Source organism: Labeo rohita, chromosome 16 (genome assembly GCF_022985175.1).
Source record: "Labeo rohita strain BAU-BD-2019 chromosome 16, IGBB_LRoh.1.0, whole genome shotgun sequence".
Classification (NCBI taxonomy): Eukaryota; Metazoa; Chordata; class Actinopteri; order Cypriniformes; family Cyprinidae; genus Labeo; species Labeo rohita.
Window position 1 is genome coordinate 12,370,583 of NC_066884.1, and position 23,591 is coordinate 12,394,173.

General features: G+C 37.0%; 1 protein-coding gene across 14 annotated transcripts in view; it reads left to right on the forward strand.

The window, feature by feature from the left end:
* Positions 1-23,591, forward strand: part of ptprub (protein tyrosine phosphatase receptor type Ub) — a 288,224-nt gene that overhangs the window by 222,632 nt on the left and 42,001 nt on the right. For 6 of the 14 annotated variants that reach the window (XM_051132192.1, XM_051132194.1, XM_051132191.1 and 3 more), the window contains exons 14-17: positions 10,184-10,322; positions 13,044-13,073; positions 13,282-13,442; positions 18,003-18,190. In XM_051132192.1, coding sequence (XP_050988149.1) covers positions 10,184-10,322; positions 13,044-13,073; positions 13,282-13,442; positions 18,003-18,190 — 518 coding nt within the window. The remainder of the gene's footprint in view (positions 1-10,183; positions 10,323-13,043; positions 13,074-13,281; positions 13,443-18,002; positions 18,191-23,591) is intronic. The other 8 variants (XM_051132200.1, XM_051132199.1, XM_051132202.1 and 5 more) reach the window with 3 other exon arrangements.

Below are 23,591 nucleotides of genomic sequence, written 5' to 3' on the forward strand. Positions count from 1 at the left end.
CATCAATTGCAACAGTTTTAAAGGATTAGTTCACTCCAGAATTGACCTTTCCTGATAATTTACTCATCCCTATGTCATGCAAGATGTTCATGTCTTTCTTTCTTCAGTCAAAAAGAAATTAAGGTTTTTGATGAAAATATCCCAGGATTTTTCTCCACATAGTGGACTTCAATAAGGATCAGTGGGTTGAAAGTCCAAATTGCAGTTTCAATGCAGCTTCAAAGGGCTCTACATGATCCCAGCCATGGAATGAGGGTCTTATCTAGTGAAACGATTGGTCCATACACATAATGTATGGACCCACTGTTTACAAAGCGAACGTGCAAAGAAAGTCAAACGCCATTTACAAATAAAGGTGAAACAACAATGTTGGATGATTTTGAAGAAATGAGATGGAGTTTTTCACCCTAACCTACCTTTTTGAACCAGAGTATGCAGATGAAGAACAAACCACATGTGACCTTTCCAATGTAGTAGACGCGCATCGCAGAGCTAGTGCAAGACAAGCATTTGTGGTTAAAAAGTATAGGCATTTTTATTCTTTTAGAAAATGACAGATCGTTTCGATAGATAAGACCCTTATTCCTCGTCTGGGATTGTGTAGCACCGTTTGAAGCTGCATTGAAACTGCAATTTGGACCTTCAACCCATTGGTCCCCATTGAAGTCCACTACGTGTAGAAAAATCCTGAAATGTTTTCCTCAAAAACCTTAATTTCATGAACATCGTGGATGACATAGGGCTGAGTAAATTATCAGGAAATTTAAATTTAGGAATGAACTAATCATTTAAAATTAGTGGTTCTCATTTATCTTTATAATGATATTACCCCTTTAAAATAAAGTAAATGTAAAGAACAAGTTAAAGTGTAATAGAGTGGACAAATAGCAGTAAAACATAAATTTTGCAGTGGATTGGATGGTTGTTGTTATTCTGACTGCACAAGTGTAGGTTTTCCAGCTTATTTGCTATTCACTTATTCACAATGTACACGCCTGAGGGCCACAGATTTTCCAAGATGTCATCAGCATTCGAGCTCAAGATCCCACAGGAACTAACAGTTTGCTGCAGGCGGATGGTGCGTCAGTGTCGATTTTAGCATCAGAGACATCAAAAGGGGTGGAGGGAGACCATTTGAATGAGAGAAATTGTAACACTAAACACAGCAGCTGTAGTCTACCTTTGGAGTTAAACAACATGGTTGCCCTTATTGATAGAACTATTGCAGCAGCTTTAGAAGGCCAATCACATGATTGCTTACTCTGAACTAAACTGATTAAAGGGATAGTTAACCCCAAAAATGAAAATTACCACATGATTTACTTATACTCAAGCCATTCTAGGTCTGAGTTATATTTAAAAAAAATGTCCTGGCTCTTCCAGAGTTTATAATGGTAGTAAATGGGTGTTGAGATTTTTGAAGTCCAATAAAGTTCATTCATCCATCATAAAAAGTACTCCACACGGCTCCAGCTCAGAGTTTGCCATCGCCGTCATCTACATCTTATGTCATCTGCTGGAACGTCACTCTCTTATTGCACATAAAGTTGAAAATATGGATATTTTTCTTACACAAATGCATCGATTCGCTTTAAAAGGCCTTTATTAACCCCCTGGAGCTGCGTGAAGCACTTTTTATGATTGATGGATGTACTTTATTGCACTTCAAAATCTCAACAGCAATTCACTGCCATTATCAAGCTTGGAAGAGCCAGGACACTGTTTAATATAATTCTGATTGTATTCATCTGAAAAAAGAAAGTCATATACACCTAGGATGGCTTGAGGGGGAGTAAATCATGGGATAATTTTCATTTTGGGTGAACTTTCCTTTTAAGTCGCTGTTGTCAGACTGTATCCCTGATTTGAAATATGTTATTGAAACTTTACCTTCACAAAGAGATTTTGGGCCACATTCACACAGCAGCAGAATTGCCATTCCTAGATGAGTCCAATGAAGGATGCTCCTGTACCAGTACCTTTTATGCGAATTTGTTTCTTATAGTGTGTAACCAAACGCACACTGTGGGAAACCTGTTGTGTGTGAATGGAAATTGGATTGGATAATTAGTCTATAATTTCATACAATGTGAGAGAGCCACTCTGAGCTTTACATAACCATATCTAGAAAGTCTTCTAGGTATCATGTGCGATTTTGGTAGCTTACAAAAACGCAGATACGAGCTGCATGCATCTGAAGGTTTCTTCTATCAGTTTTGCTCCACTGTCTGCTATAAAAGCTTCTGGAGGTTAGTTGAGATTGGTTGGATGAATTCACAAATGGACTTTTGTCTTTCGAAAGTGAGAAGACTTTGAAGTTTTGTTTACCTCATCATCTTTGATAGTGTTACAGTTGCTCTGTGAACAAGACATCTTGAGACTTACACCTGTTAGAAAACCTGCCAATCCCTGACATTGACGGTGTGAATGTAGCCTTCGTTGTTTCAAAATCAAAGTAGTGACCGTAGTGCGCTGCTGCGCCAGGTTTTGATATCAAAGTAGTTCCCCTCTTCCAGGTCAGTAGTCCAGCTCTGTGGTGCACCACTGAGTAACACTTCATAATGGTTCACTAGCTAATCTAACACATGCACTTTTTCCCCCAAGAGCTCAGATTTCCTTCACGAGTTGTGAGCATCTCTGAATTCCCTTAAGGGCAAAGCGAAGTGTACAGCTTTGGGATGTGTATTGGTTTACAGTGAAATTTTGTGTCTAGACACACACAGCTTTTTCCCTCATACACCCGCCTTCCCCTTCACCTCCCCTTTCTCTTCTGGAGACAAGGGCACTAACGGAGAACAGGTCACTCTTTCATCATGTTTGTTTTGCTTGCTTGCGGTGGGGGAGTGGACTATATCAAAGCAGATTTGTCTGGGGCGGCCAGTCTCGGCGCAGACACGCCGCAGCACGCGGGCAGCGAGAGAGATCGGTTTTCGGGTCCCTGTCCGGTCAGGAGAAAGACCTTCACATCAAACACCACTGATGGAGTCACCTGTGCCTGTCAATGCATGCTACCACCTGTCAGACTCCTCAGAGAAAGATGAAAAGGTTCAGGAGGCATAGATTCCTGTCAAGGCAACAAGAAAGAACCACACTCCCTTCTATTGAACGCCATCAGGGATCAGTGTGGGCAGGACGGCATTGTAGTCTTCGGCGCTAGTGAGCACAGCCTCCCGGTTAAATCGACCTGGCTCTTTTTTTGAGACTGAGTAATGAGGGTGACGACTAGCCTTCCGAGCATGAAGCCAAAAGGCAGCAGTGGACATTTTAGGCCAGTTTTGTCGTCCCATCTGCTCAGTGGGCACAGACAGACACACATTTGGGATGTGGGCTCACACGCCAACATATTGATGAACAGAATGGAGCTCTCTTGACTTCCTCAACAGGAACGATTAAACAAATTAACAAACAGAGTGCTACCAAGCAGAAGGACAGGAAACTGTCTTACTTCTTGTATTAGGATCTCTCATAAAGGGTCTGTATGATAAGCAGCCATAATTGAGGCTGTTGCTATTGATTGTCCACGTAATTGTCCTATGAAACAACAATCAAGGTCCAGAAGAAAACTGACACCCTGATGTGCTCGAAACGCAACCGAATTACATAGTATTACAAAACTAAGCTGCCAAGATTCCCATTTCATTGCACAGGTGACAGTTTAATTAACAGTCCCTTGGCAATCTTCACAGAACAATAGACTTTCGTTGTAACTCCAAGTGCTAATTTCCACTTTTGGTGCACTCAGCAGGTGCTCACATTAATCTTGAAACAAATTTCATGCCTGTGTTGGGCTTAATTGATATTCTGAAAGGAAACTCAGCACGACGATAAAAATCTGATCAGGTTTGCATCAAATTTTAATGGATGTTTTCCCATCTATATTTCATGCCATGAATACATTTAATACCTCATTAAGAACTCGTGATGTAGCTGTTATTGTGAAGATTATGCATGAACTTGCATATCTTATGTTTGGAATATTGAACTTGCATGTTATGGTGGAGCTATTATGTTGGCACAATATCCTACATCAGTTTTGTTTACAACAAAAACATCAGAGCATCCTTAAAACTTCACATGAGAAGCAAAGCATTTTGTGTTTTATGTTGTTCCGCTGGCAGGTCTTTCAAAAATAAAATCATTATTGAGAGTTACATTTACTGAGGTTTATTTATATATCCACACTATCAGTCAAAAGTTTTTGAACAGTAAGATTTTTAATGTTTTTTTTTTTAAAGAATTCTGTTCTGCTCACCAAGCCTGCATGTATTTTGATCCAGCAGAAGTAGTAATATTGTGAAATATTTTGGCTATTTAAAATAACTACTTTCTATTTAAATATATTTTGAAAATGTAATTTATTCCTGTGATCAAAGCTAAAGTTTTCAGTATCATTACTCCAGTCTTCAGTGTCACATGATTCTTCAGAAATGATTCTAATATGCTGATTTGCTGTTCAAGAAGCATTTATTATTATTATTATTCTTATTATTATTATTATCAATATTTAAAACAGTAATTGAATATAAAGATCCAAAGATCCTATAGATCAAAAGTGATGATAAAGCATTTATAATGTTACAAAAGATTTCTATTTCAGATAAATGCTGTTCTTCTGAAGTTTCTATTCATCAAAGAAATCTGAAATCTACTCAGCTGTTTTCAGCATAATAATAATAAATGTTTTTTGAGCAGCAAATCAGAATATTAGAATGATTTCTGATAATGATGCTTTCATTTCAGCTTTGAAATCACAGGAATAAATTGCATTTTAAAATATAATTGAATAGAAAACAAAATATTTATTTGAAGTTTTACCATTTTTGCTGTGCTTTGGATCAAATAAATTCAGGCTTGGAAAGCAGAAGAGACTTACTTAAAAAAAATCTTTTGACTGGTAGTAATCATTGATTTCTGCTTTTTTCATTTAAATTTTGATTTATTTAGGCATTTACACTGTCTCACCGGTTTGTTTTTATAGAGCATTTAATTGTAGATTTAGTAAATCTAGATCAGATCCCTTAACTGTGGACATCTAAAGAATTATGTATATTTAATATTGTTATCAGCCTGCTGTATTGGTGCCTCAGATGCAAATCTGTGTCTGTGAAGTTGTGCACCAAAAGCACTATACTATATGAAAGGAGATGGTTTCTTCTAAGATAATTCATGGCTGGTCTCTTTTTAAAAGTTTCCTGTGGGAGTCTGACTTCTCAAGTCTAGTGTAATGTGGGATCTCCATGGGGGTTTGTGAAAGTATAGTCTCTGTTGTCTTGAGATATCTAAAGAATGACACATAAAAAGTTTCTTTGGATTGTAAGGGAAGGAATGGTCTAAAATTACACTACTTTGAATAAACTATCCTTCCTCCAAGCACTTTGGTCCAATGAAAAAAAAGAAAATTCTTTGATTATTTACCCACTCTCATATAGTTACAAACCTGTATAACTTTCTTCTTTTCCACGCAGTTGCACTGAATGGGTACTGAAGCTTTTAAGCTTAAAAAAAGACTCAGAATTACCAGAGTTTTCATAGAAGTAGTCCATTATTAACAATATATTCCAAGTCTTTGGAAATTATACAATAGCATTGTTGGAGGAACAGACTGGAATTTAAGTTATTCACTGAAAACATTGAATGAATCATTCTTTTGAGTTCAGTCTTTTCAGCAAATGATTATTTCATAAATTGGACTGATCTGTATTTTCACAACATGCTTTTGCTGAAAACTTGGAATACTTTTAAGATACTTTGATGCCTTTGCATTGTTTTTGAATTTTAACCGTTTCAGTGCATTGTAATTCAATGGAAAACTGTGACAAACACATTTTTAGAATTTCTTCTTTTGTTTTCCTCTGAAGAATCAAACTCCTGCAGGTCTGGAACTACATGAGAGTGGGTGAATAATGTCATACTATAGATTTTTATTATTATTATTATATGCATAAAATATATTATATGCATTATATGCATTATATGCATCCGCTGCCATACTATAACTCCAGTCAGTGGAAAGAATGCAAAAAACAAAGCTGTTCAGTTTTAGAGGCATTTCTTGGCAATTTTGAGTGAGCCGTTGTCGCAAAGACCGGGAGTTTTGAAACTGCCTTTGGCTGTTGAGGGAGCAGCAAGCGCCATGGCAAATTCTTTTTCTTGCTGCCCCACATCCCTCCACATGCTTATGACTTATTTTTAGCCTTGGCCTTGCATGGAGCCCTAAAGCAGACCTTTTTCCTCAGGCCGTAGCTCACTCTGTTTTTTCATAGAGCCCTGTAACTTTCAGGCCACTGAGACCTTAAGGAAGCGCTAACGCTAGATGATCTCTAGTCCCTCTTCATCAAGATGTAGGACTCTCACTTTGGATTTGACTAAGCAGACATGGCCTCATTGGCAACTTACAGCTCTTAGTTTAAATAGCAATTTGCTGGTTTCTTGGAGCCAACAGTGCAGTTGTAAATTATGCTCAGTTTCTGGTCACTGAGTGTTTGCATTTCTTTTCTTTTTTTTTTTCAAAATTATGATAAATTGCTGTGACAACATACCTGCTTGCCTTTGTGACATACAGTAAATGAATAGTGTAACAGCTGAATGTCTGCCTCAAGGAAAATGTCTGGTTGATTATATATGTCATGCATCTTAATGTGTCTCCCATAATTCCTCCTCCTACAGTCAAAAGAGATCATACATATATAAATGTTGTATATGTATATTGGATAATATTTTGAATTAGCTTTTCCTTTTATATTTTCATATACATATTTTAATGTAAAACTTGTAGTTGTATTAAATTTATGTGCTTTATATTTTATATATTTATATATATATATATATATATATATATCATCAAAGCTGCATTTATTTGATCAAAAATACAGAAAAAAACAGTAATATTCTGAAATATTGCAATTTAAAATAACAGTTTTCTATCTCAGTATACTTTAAAGGGGTCATCGGATGCCCATTTTCCACAAATTGATATGATTCTTTAGGGTCTTAATGAAAAGTCTATAATATGCTTTGGTTAAAAATTCTCAAAGGTTGTGTAAAACAACACCCTTTTTACCTTGCCAAAATCAGCTCTGCAAAAAACATCCTGTTCTGATCGAGGCTGCTTTAAATGTTAATGAGCTGTGCTCGCTCCGCCCCTTTTTTCTCTCTGTGGAGTGACGAGCCTGTTTACTTTAGCCGCGTTTAGCTGCTAAATTTGCTAACTAGTACGTTATTAGAAAAGGTGATTGCAGAGATTCATAAAAAAAACCCTTATACTCACTTCTGCTGTAGGTGAAGCTGGATCATGAATGATTTGCGTGAACATAGACGCATTTATGTAGATTGGGAGGTGCATTCCCTTCACAAACAAACGTAATCTACTGCATCTTCAGCGGCTCAGATGTCAGGAGTAAATGACGACCACTATGTTCATTACTACATCCAGCAGCACAACACCTCAATCGCTCAATCTGAGATATTCTTGTCTAACTTACATGTCTGCTCCAGCATTGAAACGGTGGAGGTCGGACTGTGACAGCTGATCTGAGGTAAGACGCTCATGTCAGTCAACTATTGTGGGAGCGGCCTCTGTGGTTGTGACGCCACACCGACAGGTATCTGAGAATGGCTCGATTTGAAAAAGGGGATATTATGTTTGCAGATTAATTAAAAACCACTGCATGGATTTTTAGAATTATAGGGTAGATTTGTACATACACTGCCAACACATTAATGTTCAAACAACATGAAAAAGTGAACTTTGCATCCAGTGTCACATGATCCTTCAGAAATCATTCTAATGTGCTGATTTATTATCATTGTTAGAAACAGTTGCTGATTTTTTTCTGTGATCTTTTTTTCAGGATTCTTTAATGAATAAAACGTTAAAGTTAACAGCATTTATTTAAAATAAAAATCTTTTGTAACAATATACACTACAGTTCAAAGTTTGGGGTCAGTTTTTTCCCTTTCTTTTCTTTTAAATTTTTTTGGAACCTTTGTTACTTTGTACAGCTCTTGTTTGCTGGTATTGCATTGTGAAGAAAGCATTTATTAATCATTATATCATTATTATTACAGACTTTAAGTATTAAAGAAGTTCTTTTAGCCAGTATATACACTACCGTTCAAAAGTTTGGGGTCAGTAAGACTTGTAATAGTCTTTAAAGTAGTCTCTTATGCTCATCAAGGCTGCATTTACTTGATTAAAATATACAAAAAAAACGCCAGTAATATTGCAAAATGTTTTTACAATATAAAATAATGTTTTTTATTTTAACATACTTTAAAATAGAATTTATTCCTGTAATGAAAAGCTGAATTTTTATCAGCTGTTACTCCAGTCTTAAGTGTCACATGATCCTTCAGAAATCATTCTAATATGCAGATTTATTATTAGAATGATCAATGTTGGATAATATCAACAGTTGTGCTGCCAAATATTTTTTGGAACCTGTATTTTTTTTTTTTTTTTTTCAGGATTCTTTCATGAATAACAAGTTTAAAAAGTACAGTGTTTATTCAAAATATAAATATTTTATAACAATGTAAATGATTTATTATTAACTGTTAATAAACTTTTAATTATTAACTTAATACATCCTTGGTGAATAAAAGTATTAATTTCTTAAAAAAAAAAAAAAAAAGAAACAATAAAATGTACTGACCCCAAACTTTTGAACGGTAGTGTATATATATATATATACTTTTTAATCTTTAATTTTAGTTGAATTACGATTTGCCACACAACCCCTCTTGATGTTTTTGTGAAAAGAGTGGAACAGATTTCCAGTGATGTTGACACATACTCATCTGCTTGGGAAAAAAATGTCCAAAAACATGCAAAACATCCCCGCACAAGCATGAGTGTGTGAAAAGAGTATAAATAGCCCAGCTGCTGCATGTCCAGGTCAGGGCAATTTGCCTCAGGCTCCGCTGCATATGCACACTTTCTCTTTACTCTCTCTCTTGGATCACACAGTCTCATTTAGTGGTGTGACAGAGAGTCATGCTATCCCCAGGAGCCTCAGATTGTGAAGTGACCCCTGCCCACACACTGTCAGTGAAGACAGGTGCTGGGGATAAATAGCTGACCGGGTGCAGTTGGCACTCGCGCCACAGAGGAGGCGTGCAATCTGCGTGGTACAGTAGAGAAACGGCTCTTGATGAGCGATTGAAGGAGCCCTCAGGATTGCCAGATCTTTTATTTCTTTCACCTTGGCTCATGACTGCACTTTGGGGTTTTGACTCAGGCCTAGATTGTAGCTACTTTTCTGGCTTGCTTTCTAAAATTGTCAATTTTGGCTTGTGCCTCTGTCAGTTGATGGCCTTAGGTCTCTTACTGCTTTTCAATTTGAATATCTGTTTATATCTGCTAAACCTCCTGAGAAATCCAGCTAAAACTGCTTGTGTCAGTTTTACATGGTTGCTAGCTCATCATTAGCTGGTGCAAGCTGAACTCATGTCAGTCCCGCATCTCTTTGATTGCCACCCCCAGTTTGTTCACCCCATTACGCTTTGTTCTGTTTTGTTTAACCTGGTTATTTTTTTAGACCAATCTTAAAGGGATATTTCACCCAAAAATGACAATTCTGTCATTAATTACTCACCCTCATCTTCAGAACACAAATTAAGATATTTTTGATGAAATCTGAGAGCTTTCTGACCTTTCATAGACAGCAATGCAACTGACACGTTCAAGGCCCAGAAAGGTAGTAAGGACATTGTCCAGTAGTACAATAGTCCATGTGACATCAGTGGTTCAACCTTAACTGTGTGAAGCTACTATTTAATTAGGGCTCAAGCAGGTGGATTCTGATTGGCTGTCAGTGTTTTAAGCATTCACTTGCTTAGGGAAAAAAAATTCTGAAAATGATTCCAATGATATCGCTCTTCTGTGTTGTGATTGTTATAGTTTTGGAGTGGACTTGGCTATTTTCATACAGTTTGAATAAATTTGAAACCCTATAGTTGTTATAGTTACCATCATTGGTCTGAAGGGGCATGTAGTGTTGAGATTACAATTAACATGTTCCTGAATCTAGTATAAATGGTTATTTTCCATCAGGCTTTATTTGAATCTCTTTCCTCCCGGTTTGTTTTGTTTGCTTAATGTGTGAGCTCATGCTGGTTTATATGCTTATATATAATTGCTGGTGTTCTCAAATGTTGTTATGTGTGTTTGTGTGTTCTTCAGCCGCCTGTAAAGACCATCAGCGAGCTCTTGAGGTCACGCAGCGCTCGGAGGAGATGGGGCTCATCCTAGGAGTGTGCGCTGGTGGGCTAGTGGTCCTGATACTGCTACTGGGGGCCATTATCATAATCATTAAAAAAGGGTGAGTTCCTGTAGTCAGGATGAATACATGAGAGCCAAAGCATGCTTTGCTTTAAAGCATAAATGTAAAGCAAAATGTATTAAGACATTTAAGTCACGCTTATAAATTTCTGTGGCATTAGATTTCATAAAACATTTGAAATATGAATTATATATACATATATTTTACTATATGTGATCATGGACCACAAATCCAGTCATAAGGGTCAGTAAATTGAGATTTATGCATCATTTATACATCATCAAAGCTGATGTATGATTTGTTAGGATAGATATTTGGCCGAGATGCACCTATTTGAACATAGAATTTGAGGGTGCAAAAAAAAAAAAAAAAAACTGAGAAAATCTCCTTTAAAGTTGTCCAAATGAAGTTCTTAGCAATGCATATAACTAATCAAAAATTAAGTTTTGATATATTTACGGTTGGAAATTGACAAAATATCTTCATGGAACATAATCTTTACTTAATATCTTAATGATTTTAATATCTTAATGAAAGAAAAAATCATTTTGACTCATACAATGTATTTTTGGCTATTGCCACAAATATATCCATACTACTTAAGACTGGTTTTGTGGTCCAAGTACAGTGACATTTATGCATTTTAACATGTGACTTAAGTGTTTTGGAGCCACTGTATGTGCTGCAAAACAAATAACTGCTTCAAATTTACACTGACAGTTATAAGTCTGTGGGCCATTTTCAAATATTTCTTGTGAAAGTGCTTTTCCTGTGAGACCAGGCTATTGTGCATTCAGCTATGACTAACTTAAACCTACCCATTGTGGTTTATGACTTCGATTATTCGGCTCAGTCAATAGGCACCCAGGTGTTCTCCGCTGCATTCTCACGTGCATCGGCGGAGAGATTGCCAGGGGTTTTCATCTTCTGAGATTATCTGAGTGTGAAATATTTAATTAAAGAGAAATGCAATTCAATTACTCACTTAATTAGGCCTTGCCCGCTGCCGCCCTGAACTAGAAATGAGCCAATAATTGGTATGGAAAAAGTGTGCTTTCAGAGATAATTAGCCCACGGTTCTCAAAAGGTCATCAGATCCAGTGGCAAATAAGAGACACGAGCCTCTCGTTCCTCAAACGGCACCAATCACTGAAGATGAATCTACACAATGGTCACCTCATAGATTCATCTTCAACAACAGATAGAGACAATTCACCATCTGTTTTTCATATGAATTTCTCACATGCATGAATAGTGACTGGCTACTGTTTTAGACTTTCATCTGCTGTGTCTGATGGTAGCTGGTTTTAGATGGTTTATTGCTGGTTTTAGGGATGTACAGTTATGAATTGTAGCCAGTATGATAATTCTTTTCATGTTATGGCCGATTTATTGATTTGTTCCTTTTTTTATTATTATTATTTGACACCAAAAATTATATGACACCAACCCTTTAAAGAACTCCACATCATGACCACCTCCTGGGAATGTTACTAGGTGACATCCTTGACTGCAGCGTGGACATTCCGAGAACATTCTAGGAACATCAAATTTTCAAATGAAATATGGTCCCCTAAACACCCCGATAATGTCCTGAATGTTCTGTGAAGGTCCTCTAAATATCATCCCCCAACCCTTTAAAGAACTCCACATCATGACCCTCTCGAAATGTCCTGGAAATGTTACTAGGAGACGTCCTTGATACCAGCAGGGATGTTCTTAAGACATTCTGGGAACATCAAATGTTCAAATAAAATAGGGTCCCCTAAACGTCCCGAGAACATCCTGAATGTTCTGTGATGGTCCTCTAAATAATATCCCCCAACCCTTTAAAGAACTCCACATCATGACCGTCTCAGAACGTTCTAGGGACACCACCAGGAACGTTCTGAGGATGTTCTGGAAATGTAACATTCCTAACAGCGTAATATATCAAGCATCCCTAGCTAGTTTTAGTGACTGACCTGTTGAACCTTCTTGATCAACTTGGATCCGTCTTGTAACCAGCTACCAAAAGCAAACCAGCTTCACCACCTTTGGCTTCTTTGATCTGGTACTGTATTTCTATCTTAAATATTATGGCCGTTTTTTTTTTTTGCATTTGAGCATTTCAGTTATCTTTTCCCTAATAAATTATCAGCACATACCTCTTTAGCTTCTCTCTATCATTTTCTAACTCCTGAAAAAAAGTTTATATAAGCTAAACATTTGAGTGCAGCAAACCCTCAGCACAGTCATTTAGCTGGAAATAAAGCAACGCGCCTACTTCAGCTAGCGATGGGAGTCCTTCCTGACGAAATGGAAAGAAATATACCAGGCCTTTGTTGAAAACAGAAAATTTAAGCCATTTAATCCAAATGCACCCCAAAATGGAGTCGAAGAATGTTTGTAATACGAATGCAGATGGAAGTGTTCTCCAAGCGTTTCATTGGACAATTTAGCGGATATTGGGTTAGATTGCGTTGGCGAATTGCTGTGATTGCAGAGAGCGAATATGAAAGTCCCTCTCAGCAAGCCACTTTGTTTAACTCGTTAAAAGCAACAAGATGACGTATTTGATTAGGCCGCCATTTCGCGCTCTGGCTGAGGTTTTGTGCATATCTGCATGTGTCCCATTACTCGCGTGGCAAATGCAAGCTGCTGACGGCTTGCCATTTTTCACTCTAATCAGAGCTCTACCAGTGCTTGCATCTCATGTCCCTTCTTCTTCTTGTTCTCTTTTTTCCCCTTTTCTTCTCAATTTTTTTTCTCTCTCTCCAGAAGGGATTACTACTCATACTCTTATTATCCGTAAGTGGCTTCTTCTCCATTGCACATCATCATTTCTCATGGCTTTTTTGTGCGCTTTTTAGAGAGGGGGCGGCAGCGGAGTGATGATCTTCTCTTTCTCTCTCACCAACTCCCCTAACTCGCCTCATCTCTCTCTCCCGTTTTCTTCACGTTCCATTTCTCTACCTCCCCTTCTTCTCTCTTCGCCCTCTTCTCTCTGTCTCCTCAGTAGGAAGCCGGTGAACATGAATAAGACCCCCATTACGTACAGGCAGGAGAAGAGTAATATGATGGGCTCCATGGAGCGCAGTTTCACTGATCAGAGCACTCTCCAGGAGGACGAGAGGATGGCCTTGTCATTTATGGACACCCATACGTGCAGCACTCGAAGTAAGACGTGACACGACACAAGCGCACACACCTTTTAACATTTGGATTTAGTTCTGGATTGATCGTTGAACAGAAACTATAATCTCTTGTACTGTATTAATGAAGCAATGCATGTTAAAAACAAAAAACTAAGTATGCATGCGCTTGTCTTGCTTTGTTTCAACTCATTTATTCCAGTTAAATGAATTTGCACATTGCATCACACAAACCGAAACAATGACTCCAGAGCTAATACTCCTGACAAATAATGTGGAGTGACAACTTATACATCAACAACAGCATGAAAGCAGTAGACAGTAATCTGTATAACTTGATTCGCCGCATTGCATGATGGGAACTCTGAAGGTCTGAAGTTATGAAGGAATTTTCACCCAAAAATGCATCTGTCATCATTTACTCACCCTCATGTTGTTCCAAACATGTCTGACTTGTTTTCTTCAGTGAAATATAAAAGGAACATTTTTAAAGAATATCACTTTAACAAAAGTGAATGAGGACTGTGGCTGTCAAGATCCAAAATGACACCAGGAACCATGAAAGTATGATAAAAGTCTTCGTGATAACTTTGTGTGAGGAACAGACATTTAGTCATTGTTCACTGAAAATCTTGACTGTGTGAACTTGAGTTCATAAGTGAGGTAATCATGTCAGAGTTCAGAAAAGAATCTGTCTTTTTAGTGAAACGGTTGATCTGGTTCACAAAACCGATCTGAAAGATCCTGTTCTTGGATTCAACTCAATCAATAATCCAGTCAGTGGTTAGCAGTTTATCAGTGAATAATTACAAATTTAGTCTGTTCCTCAAACCTTCCTCATGTCTTCAAAACACAAAGCACCCAATAATATTGACTTTTTTGTGATATATGTATGCTCATTTCTGTTGATGTTAACTTAAATCTCCAAAATAAAAAAGTGTTGATATTTCACTGAAAAATCAACTATTTCAGTGTATTCAATATGAAAAAAAGGTGCAGAGCAACATGAAGGTGTGTAAATTATGACAGAATTTTCCATTTTTGCAGGAAACTATTCTGTTCATTAGGCAAGGCAAGTTTATTTGTATAGCACATTTCATACACAGAGGTAATTCAAAGTGCTTTACATGAAAGGAAGTACAATAATCATAAAAACAATAATAAAAACAATAATCAACAATAAAACAAAAAAAATGTAAAATGTAAAAAAACTGATTGATATAATGATTTAAAAATGATTTAAAATTTGATTTAAAATAAATTTAAGACAGTTAAAAACAGAAAATGATTATACATAATGCAATCAGTTTGGACGAAGCACAGTGCTCATTCAGCAAATGCACAGCTAAACAGATGAGTTTTGAGTCTAGATTTAAATGTAGCTAAAGTTTTAGCACATTTGATCTCTTCTGGAAGCTGGTTCCAACTGTGGGCAGCATAATAGCTAAAAGCCGATTCCTCTTGTTTTGTGTGAACCCTTGGTGTTTCTAACTGACTCGATCCTAATGATCTGAGTGGTCTTTTAGGTTTATATTCAGTGAGCATATCTGCAATGTATTTAGGTCCTAGGCCATTGAGTGATTTATAAATGAGTAAAAGTACTTTAAAATCAATTCTAAATATAACTGGAAGCCAGTGTAGGGACCTGAGGACTGGTGTGATATGCTCAGATTTTCTGGTTCTAGTCAGAATCCTGGCAGCAGCGTTCTGGATGAGCTGCAGCTGTCTAATGGTTTTCTTGGGAAGGCCAGTGAGGAGACCATTACAATAATCCACCCTGCTTGTGATAAAGACATGAACAAGTTTCTCCAAGTCTTGACTGGAAACAAAACATCTAATTCTTGCAATGATTTTGAGATGATAGTATGCTGATTTAGTTACTGCTTTGACATGACTACTGAAACTAAGGTCTGACTCCAGAATCACACCAAGATTCCTGACTTGGTTTTTAGTTGTTTGACCCCTAGCATCAAGGTATGCATTCACCTTAAGAACTTCCTCTTTGCTTCCGAATGCAATGACTTCAGTTTTCTCCTTGTTTAACTGAAGGAAGTTCTGGCACATCCAACTGTTAATTTCATCAATGCATTTGCAGAGAGAATCAATGGGGCTGTAGTCATTTGGCGATAAAGCTAGGTAAATCTGGGTATCATCAGCATAGCTGTGATAGGCAATTTGGTTCTTTCTCATTATTTGACTTAGTGGGAGCGTATACAGGCTAAACAATAGCGGCGCTAGAATTGAGCCTTGAGGGACTCCACTTGTCATAGACGTCCACTTAGACTTACGCTCTCCTATACTCACATAATAACCTCTCCCTTCTAAGTATGACCTGAACCAGTTGAGAGCCATCCCAGAAAGCCCGACCCAGTTTTCCAGTCTCTCTAGAAGAATGTTATGATCGACAGTGTCAAACGCAGCACTAAGATCTAGTAGTACCAGCACTGATATTTTGCAAGAATCAGAATTTAAGCGAATATCATTTATTATCTTAATGAGCGCTGTCTCTGTACTGTGATGTGGTCGGAAACCAGATTGAAAATTGTCCAGGTATCCATTTGTAAGTAGTTTTAAGTAGTTGTTCAACTGATTGAAAACTACCTTTTCAATAATCTTGCCTATAAAAGGAAGATTAGATATTGGTCTATAGTTGCTCAAAATGGTGTTATCAAGATTGCTCTTTTTCAGAAGGGGCTTAACAACTGCAGTTTTCAGGGAGTTTGGAAAAGTCCCAGAAAGAAATGAGGTGTTTACCACTTCTAAGAGATCTGCTTCTAAACAGTTAAACACACTTTTGAAAAAAGATGTGGGAAGTGTGTCAAGGTTACAGGCTGAGGATTTAAGGTGCTGTACTATTTCTTCCAAAGTTTTGCTATCAATTGCTTCGAAAACAGACAAAGTGACTTCTTTTTGAAATTGTGGTCGTATCTGTCTAACCTCTGCATAACTTGAGGATGTGCTAATCACCTTTCTGATATTAATGATCTTCTCTGAAAAGGAGGCGGCAAAGTCATTGCATTTGCTGTCAGAGAGCATTTCACTGGGAATCTTACTTGGGGGGTTTATTAGTCTCTCAACAGTAGCAAAAAGAGTGCGAGTGTTGTTTAGGTTACTGTTTATAAGGTTTGAGAAGAACTTCTGTCGTGCTGTGGCTAGTTCCACATTGAAAGCATGAAGGCTGTCTTTATAGATGCTATAGTGAATTTCAAGTTTCGTCGTCCGCCACATCCGCTCATCTTTTCTCGTCTTTTCATACTCTGTACTGCTGTACATTTAATACAGACTTAATACAGGACTTAAAGGGATAGTTCACCCAAAAATGAAAATTCTGTCATTAACTTCTCTTCATGTCGTTCCAAACCCGTAAGACCTTCATCTTCAGAGCACAAATTAAGATATTTTTGATGAAATCTGAGAGCTTCCTGACCCTGCACAGACAGCAACACACCTACCACATTCAAGTCCCAGAACGGTTGTGTGATTAAACAGATGAAAAAAACTAGTTGAAAACTTTTAGAAGTACAGGCAGAAAATGGATAGAAACAAACACAATAATGAAATCTCTTTTTTTAGCTGCATAATAATTCTTACATTTGTTTCCTCACACTCACAGGTGCTAAAAGCGAGAGTATCAGACGCTAACGGCAAAGAGTGCAAATGAAAGGATACAGACTTTCAGTCACGCACACATTTAAAGTGAAGCTCAGGGACTTACTAGGTCACCTCCTGTTAATTTGTCCTCATTTGTAGTCAGAATGAAAGCTTCATCAAAGCCACAGTCCTTCCGTAATCACTCAGTCTTTCACAGCTCTTAAATTTAAGATGTAGTGCTGTTGATGTAGTACATTCCCATACTCATTCTTCTCTGACATAAGACTATAAATCCTAATATAAACACAAACAGAAAACTAGAGAAAACTAATCATATACGTAATAAAAAAAGCATGCATTTGGCAAACATAACCCGTTTATGAGATGCAAATGGACTCAAATCTGTACCAGAAGCTCATCCTTTAAGGCATCAATATGGTTTCAATATGGAAGAAATTAGAGCATGCAAAAAAAAAAATATATAAAAGTTGAAAAATGCTAATAATATCCAATTCAAAGGTATCTATCTCTGCAGGCTCTGAATAGTTGATGTCTCAAAGAGACAGATCTCTTGATCAAAATGAAGTTTTAATGGCACGTCTCAGAGCTGTCTTGCCACATTTTAAGTGTCTGCTGCTTGGAATATACTGTCTGGGTTTCTTCTTTCCTATTTCCGTTGAGAAATAAGTAGCAGACTGCTAATTTATTTGAATACACAGCCCAAGTCATGAATTCATAATTGGTCCCTGATCATATTTATGAATACCAATTATAAACACAGAAGATGAAGTGCCATAAGGGGATGATAATTCTCAGATTAACCCCATTGTACTTGGGAGTTTTTGTTTTTATAAAATGTTTATTGGTTATTTTTTAAACTTTTCTAAGATACTTGAGCTGCTTCAGGTATAACTGTTTTCAATGCTGTGTTTTTTTTCTTATATAAAAGATATCATGAAAACATTTGTTGCTGTGCATGTTCATTTTTACCAAGGTGACCCACGGAGCTCTATGAATGAGTCCAGCAGTCTGCTGGGCGGATCGCCTAGACGTCAGTGTGGCCGTAAAGGATCGCCCTATCACACGGGTCAGCTTCACCCAGCAGTGCGCGTGGCTGACCTCCTACAACACATCAACCAGATGAAAACAGCAGAAGGTTACGGCTTTAAACAGGAGTATGAGGTAGATTTTATTTTATTTTATTGTTATTTTATTTTACCGTAATGTAAAGCCACTAACGTATTTTTAATTTTTTTTTTTTATAAAATAGTGGGTTTTAAACAGGAGTATGGGGTAGATTTTATTTTATTTTATTTTACTGTAATGTAAAATGACTAACCTTTTTTTTTTTTTTTTTTTTTTTTTTTTTTACAAAGTAGTGGGTTTTAAACAGGAGTATGAGGTAGATTTTATTTTAATTTATTTTATTTTATTTGACCGCCATGTAAAATGACTAACCTTTTTTTTTTTTTTTTTTTTTTTTTTTTTTTAATACAAAATAGTGGTTTGTCTTAAAGCTTACGGCTTTAAAGCAGGAGTATGAGGTAGATTTTCATTTATTTTATTTTATTTTATTTTATTTTATAATATATTGGGTTTGTCTTAAAACTGTTGGAAATAGTAAGAACAACACATGATATATAGTAATGACTATCCGATACTATCTGATACTTACTGCTTAAAGGAGAAGTTTACATCCAGATCAAAAATGTACACTTTTCTCACCCCCTTGTCATCCAAGATGTTCATGTCTTTCTTTCTTCAGTCGATAAGAAATTGTTTTTTGAGGAAAATATTTCAGGATTTCTCTCCATATAGTGGACTTCTATGGTGCCTGTGAGTTTGAACTTTCAAAATGCAGTTTAAATGCAGCTTCAAAGGGCTCTAAATGATCCCAACCAAGGAAGAAGGGTCTTATCTAGCAAAATGATTAGTTGTTTTTTAAACAAATTGACAATTTCTATACTTTTTAACCTCAAATGCTCATCTTGTCTAGCTCTGCGTGTACTTTGTGTATTCCAGTTAAAGACTTAGGCTAGGTTGAAAAACTCCCGTCTCATTTTCTCCTCCAGCTTCAAAATCATCCTACATCGCTGCAGAAGTACCAACCCAGTGTTTACAAAGTGAACATGCAAAGAAAATAAGATGGGAGTTTTTCGACATACCCTAACTGGCTTGAACCAGTTATATAGATAGAATACGTGAACAGAATACATAAAGTATTAAAACGACAGATCGTTTTGCTAGATAAGACCCTTCTTCCTTAAATACAGCTTCAAAGGCATTTTGGAAGTTCAAACTCACAGGCACCATAGAAGTCCACTATATGAAGAGAAATCCTGTAATGTTTTCCTCAGAAAACATCATTTCTTTACGACTGAAGAAAGAAAGACATGAACATCTCGAATGACAAGGGCGTGAGTAAATTATCTGTAAATATTTTTATTTCTGGAATTGAACTTCTCCTTTAACTTTGTCAAGTCCAGCAACTAGTTCTTCTGCAGTAGTGCTCATAGGAGCAGCCTGGGAACTTCACTTGTAACCTAGCTGATGTAAACTTGTTCACTTTCTACCAAAAATTGCATAAAGCCAGCTAACTGGATAGAAGCTGGTTATTTCAGCCAGCTATTGATTTTTTTAGGTGTGAATTATGAATCTAACTGTTCATGGATGGTCTGTCGACGTGCCAAGGTTGAGATTAGTCTTGAATTGTTGTTTAGCTGTTGTTTAACACTGTTTTTGATTTCTAAGCAAGCAGAAAATCAAGGTATAGAGATATTAGCAATAATAGCAGTGTTTTATTTATATAGCACCTTTGCATATTTCAAGTTCACTTTACAGTCTCTACAATACTGAGTTATTGAAGTAACTGCTCATTGTAGATGCACCTGTTGTTTAAATAGCAAAAAATGCTTAAATAGCCATTTGACACAGCTGGCTTTGAGTTTTATTTCTGGGGAAACCAGATATATTGTGTATGTCTTCTTTAACAGTATATCTTTAAAAACATTTGAGCAAGAGGTTGCAGTCATAATAATATAAATCTTTCACAGCTGCCCGAACAGATTTTTTGATTTATTTAAAGATGTCAGAATATGCTTCGGCTTTAGTGCTGCTTACAATGTGGTCTATCTGGGAGCTGCTGTTGCAGACCTGTCAGTGCGAACAGATGTCTGGCTGGGAGATCTCCAGCCCCCAGAACTCACCGTCTGCAAGCCTTGTCAAAACAGACCTCAGCATCGAATCCCCAACACACAAACACATTAATGCAAAGATGCATGTTTATGCACGAACACACATTCCAAACTTCTTATCACTTCTCAACAATATGACATCCTCACACTGTTGTCATGCCCTGCTGAAGTAAAGCTGCTCATTCCAGCTTGAGGTAGTCAAGATGGTTTTTGAACATGGCAGCTTGTTTGCTGCTTATCTGCAAGCCCAAACCACCTTGACCTCAACCTAGTCTTGCATAGCCAGGCATTTGACACAAGGTCTGGTCTCAAGGTTTTAACTTTTTTCTATCTGGAACTGCGTACTTAGACCGGAAGATTTCTGATTTTGTTTGTCTTGTTAACTTGATATAATTTTATCAGTTTCAAAGATGTGATGCCACTATTTTAGTTACTGGGGTGCCTCAGGGCTCAGTTCTTGGACCTCGTCTTTTCTATATCTACATCACTGCATTCTGTCATTCAGAAACATGGCTTTTCATATCACTGCTATGCTGATGACACTCAACTCTACCTCTCATTCCATCCTGATGATCCAACAATAGCTGCTCGCATCTCATCGTGTAGAGATTAGACCTAATAGGCATTTCTTGTTAGATGAAGAACCATCACCTTCAACTCAACCTTGCCAAGACAGCTTGTGGTTTTAGTAGAAAACAGCTATTTTAAATAGTAAAAATATTTTAAACTTTTACTGTTTTTGCTGGACTTTGTGTCAAATAAATGCAGGCCTGGTGAGCAGAAGAGACTTAACCATTAAAAACCATTGTAAAAAAAACTTCCAAAAACTTTTGACTGGAAGTTTAGATATTTTTTTATTTGTTGTAGTTTTAGTAATTTTAATTACTATGTTTAAACTTTTTTATTTTAGTTCTAATTTTTAGATTTGTTTTAATCTAATATTTATATTTTATTTCAGTTCAGCTTTGTTTCTATTACCAAAAAGATTTAGTTTCAGTTAACAAAATAACAAATCTGATGTAAAGTGATGAGTACAGTTTTGTGCGAAAGTTTGGGAACCCCTTGCAGAATCTGTGAAAATGTGAATAATTTTGACAAAATAAGAGAGATCATACAAAATGCATGTTATTTTTTATTTAGTATTGTCCTGAGTAAGATATTTTACATAAAAGATGTCATATAGTCCACAAGACCAAAAAATTCTGAAATAACCCCCTTCAAAAGTTTGGGAACCCTTTGTTCTTAATACTGTGTGTGGTTACCTGGATGATCTACGACTGTTTTTTTTTTTTTGTTGTTGTTCATGAGTCCCATGTTTGTTCTGAACAGTTAAACTGAGCACTGTTCTTCAGAAAAGATGCATCTTTTCACAAAGAGAGGACAACTGAGGGACTCAAGCAGAACTATTAAAAAATGTTCAAACATTCACTGATGCTCCAGAAGGAAACATGATTCATTAAGAGCCAGGGGGTGAAAACTTTTGAACAAGATGAAGATATCCAAATTTGTCTTATTTTGCTGAAATATCATTGTTTTTCTATTTAGTATTGCCCTTTGGAAGCAACAGAAGATGTGCATGTTTCCCGTAAGACAAATTAAGTACAATATACCTTGATCTTCAAATTCTTAATGCATCGTGTTTCCTTCTGGAGCATCAGTGAATCTTTGAATCGTTTTTAATAGTTGTGTTTGCGTCTCTCAATTGTCCTCAGTGTGAAAAGATGGATCTCAAAACCATACAGTCACTGCTGGAAAGAGTTCAAATGCGCAAAAGATGCTGAAAAGAATCTGCAGGATCTGGAGGATTTTTCTGAAAAACAGTGCTCAGTTTAACTGTTAAAAACAAAGAAGGGATTCATGAACAACCATCACAAAACAAAAAAACGTTGTAGATCATCTAGGTAACCACATACAGTATTAAGAACCAAGGGTTCTCAAACTTTTGGAGGGGTTATATGAATAATTTCAGCTATTTTTTTATCTTATGGACTATATGTGAACATCTTTTATGTAAAATATTCTTACTCAGGACAGTTCTAAATAAAAAATAACACGCATTTTATATGATCTTTCTTATTTTGTTAAAATTATTCACATTTTCACAGATTTTCCAAACTTTCGCATAAAACTGGATATGTTGTGAATGAGCAGTGTGCAGTGAACCTCGATGTATTGTATATTACATATCCCAGTTGTGACTTGGCTAACTTTCAGAGCAGTAAGTTTGAGCTGTTCTTCACGGACAGGTTCGCATCGCTCCCCTATGGACTATAGAGGAGCAGTTATTGAGATGAAAGTAGAGGTCATACAGCCCTTCAGCATTACTGCACAAAGAGCGCACTACACTGCTATCTCTTTTCCTCCCTCTATCCCTCCCCCTCTTCCTCCGTGGCTAATTTTCTCTCCTCAGAATGCGTCTCGAGCATCTCCTCTCGGCGCCGCACTCATGTGGACTGTTGACTCTCCTCTATCTGTTGTTGTCCACAGAGCTACGAGACAAAACATCCCTCCACATAATCAGAGCTCTGCCACTAGCTTGCCTCTCAGGAGCTCAGCTTGTGGACTCATTAAACTCTCCCCCCCAGTGTGAAACAGAATCAGCTCAAAAATCAATACGCACTTTCCTGGACATAGTGACACTGTGCGTGTATGTGTGTGTTTGAGGTCAGTCTCTTTGTGCTTCATAAGCGAAAAAGAAACAGAGTTTGAGAGCACACAAATGTAACGGCAGGGTTTCATAAGCTTTATTTCCCCGCGGACCACGAGTACAGTCCATTGATCAGTGCTTATTGACAGGATCTTTAGTTTAGATAGAGTGGAAAACAGAGTAGAGGTCTGTCCTACAAGCAAAAATAGGTGTTTTTTAAAGTGTTTTTAGCCTGTTGTATTAACAGGAGTTCTTTTGAATATATGAATTGTTTGTTTAAAGGACACATCGGACGCAAAATTCACTTTTACATGGTGTTTGCATATAAATGTGTCTTAGCAGTGTGTGGACTCAACCACCCTGCAATGATAAAAATCCATTTACTCCTTTTTTTAAATCCCCAAAAACCTAAACAGTCTCAATTATCAAGCGTTTTGTTTTTCTGAGCAGTATGATGTCCATATTAGCATATTTACACTGTCAGCAAGTTGTACACTGTCTGCAATTTTATCCGCGCTCAAGCAGCTGTAGCGACAACGTCTTGTAAGCAATGCAGGTGTTTTGTAGTTGGATTTAAAAGTGAACATAAGAGTCTTCATTTTCTTCCAACATCAGAGCCACTGAGGACACAGTGGATTAGTTTTGTTGTCTGATGGTAACATGCCACCAAGAGCGCCAAAAAAAAAAAAACTGAAGAGAGGGGCGGAGCTAGCAGTAGCTCATTATCATTTAAAGAGACATG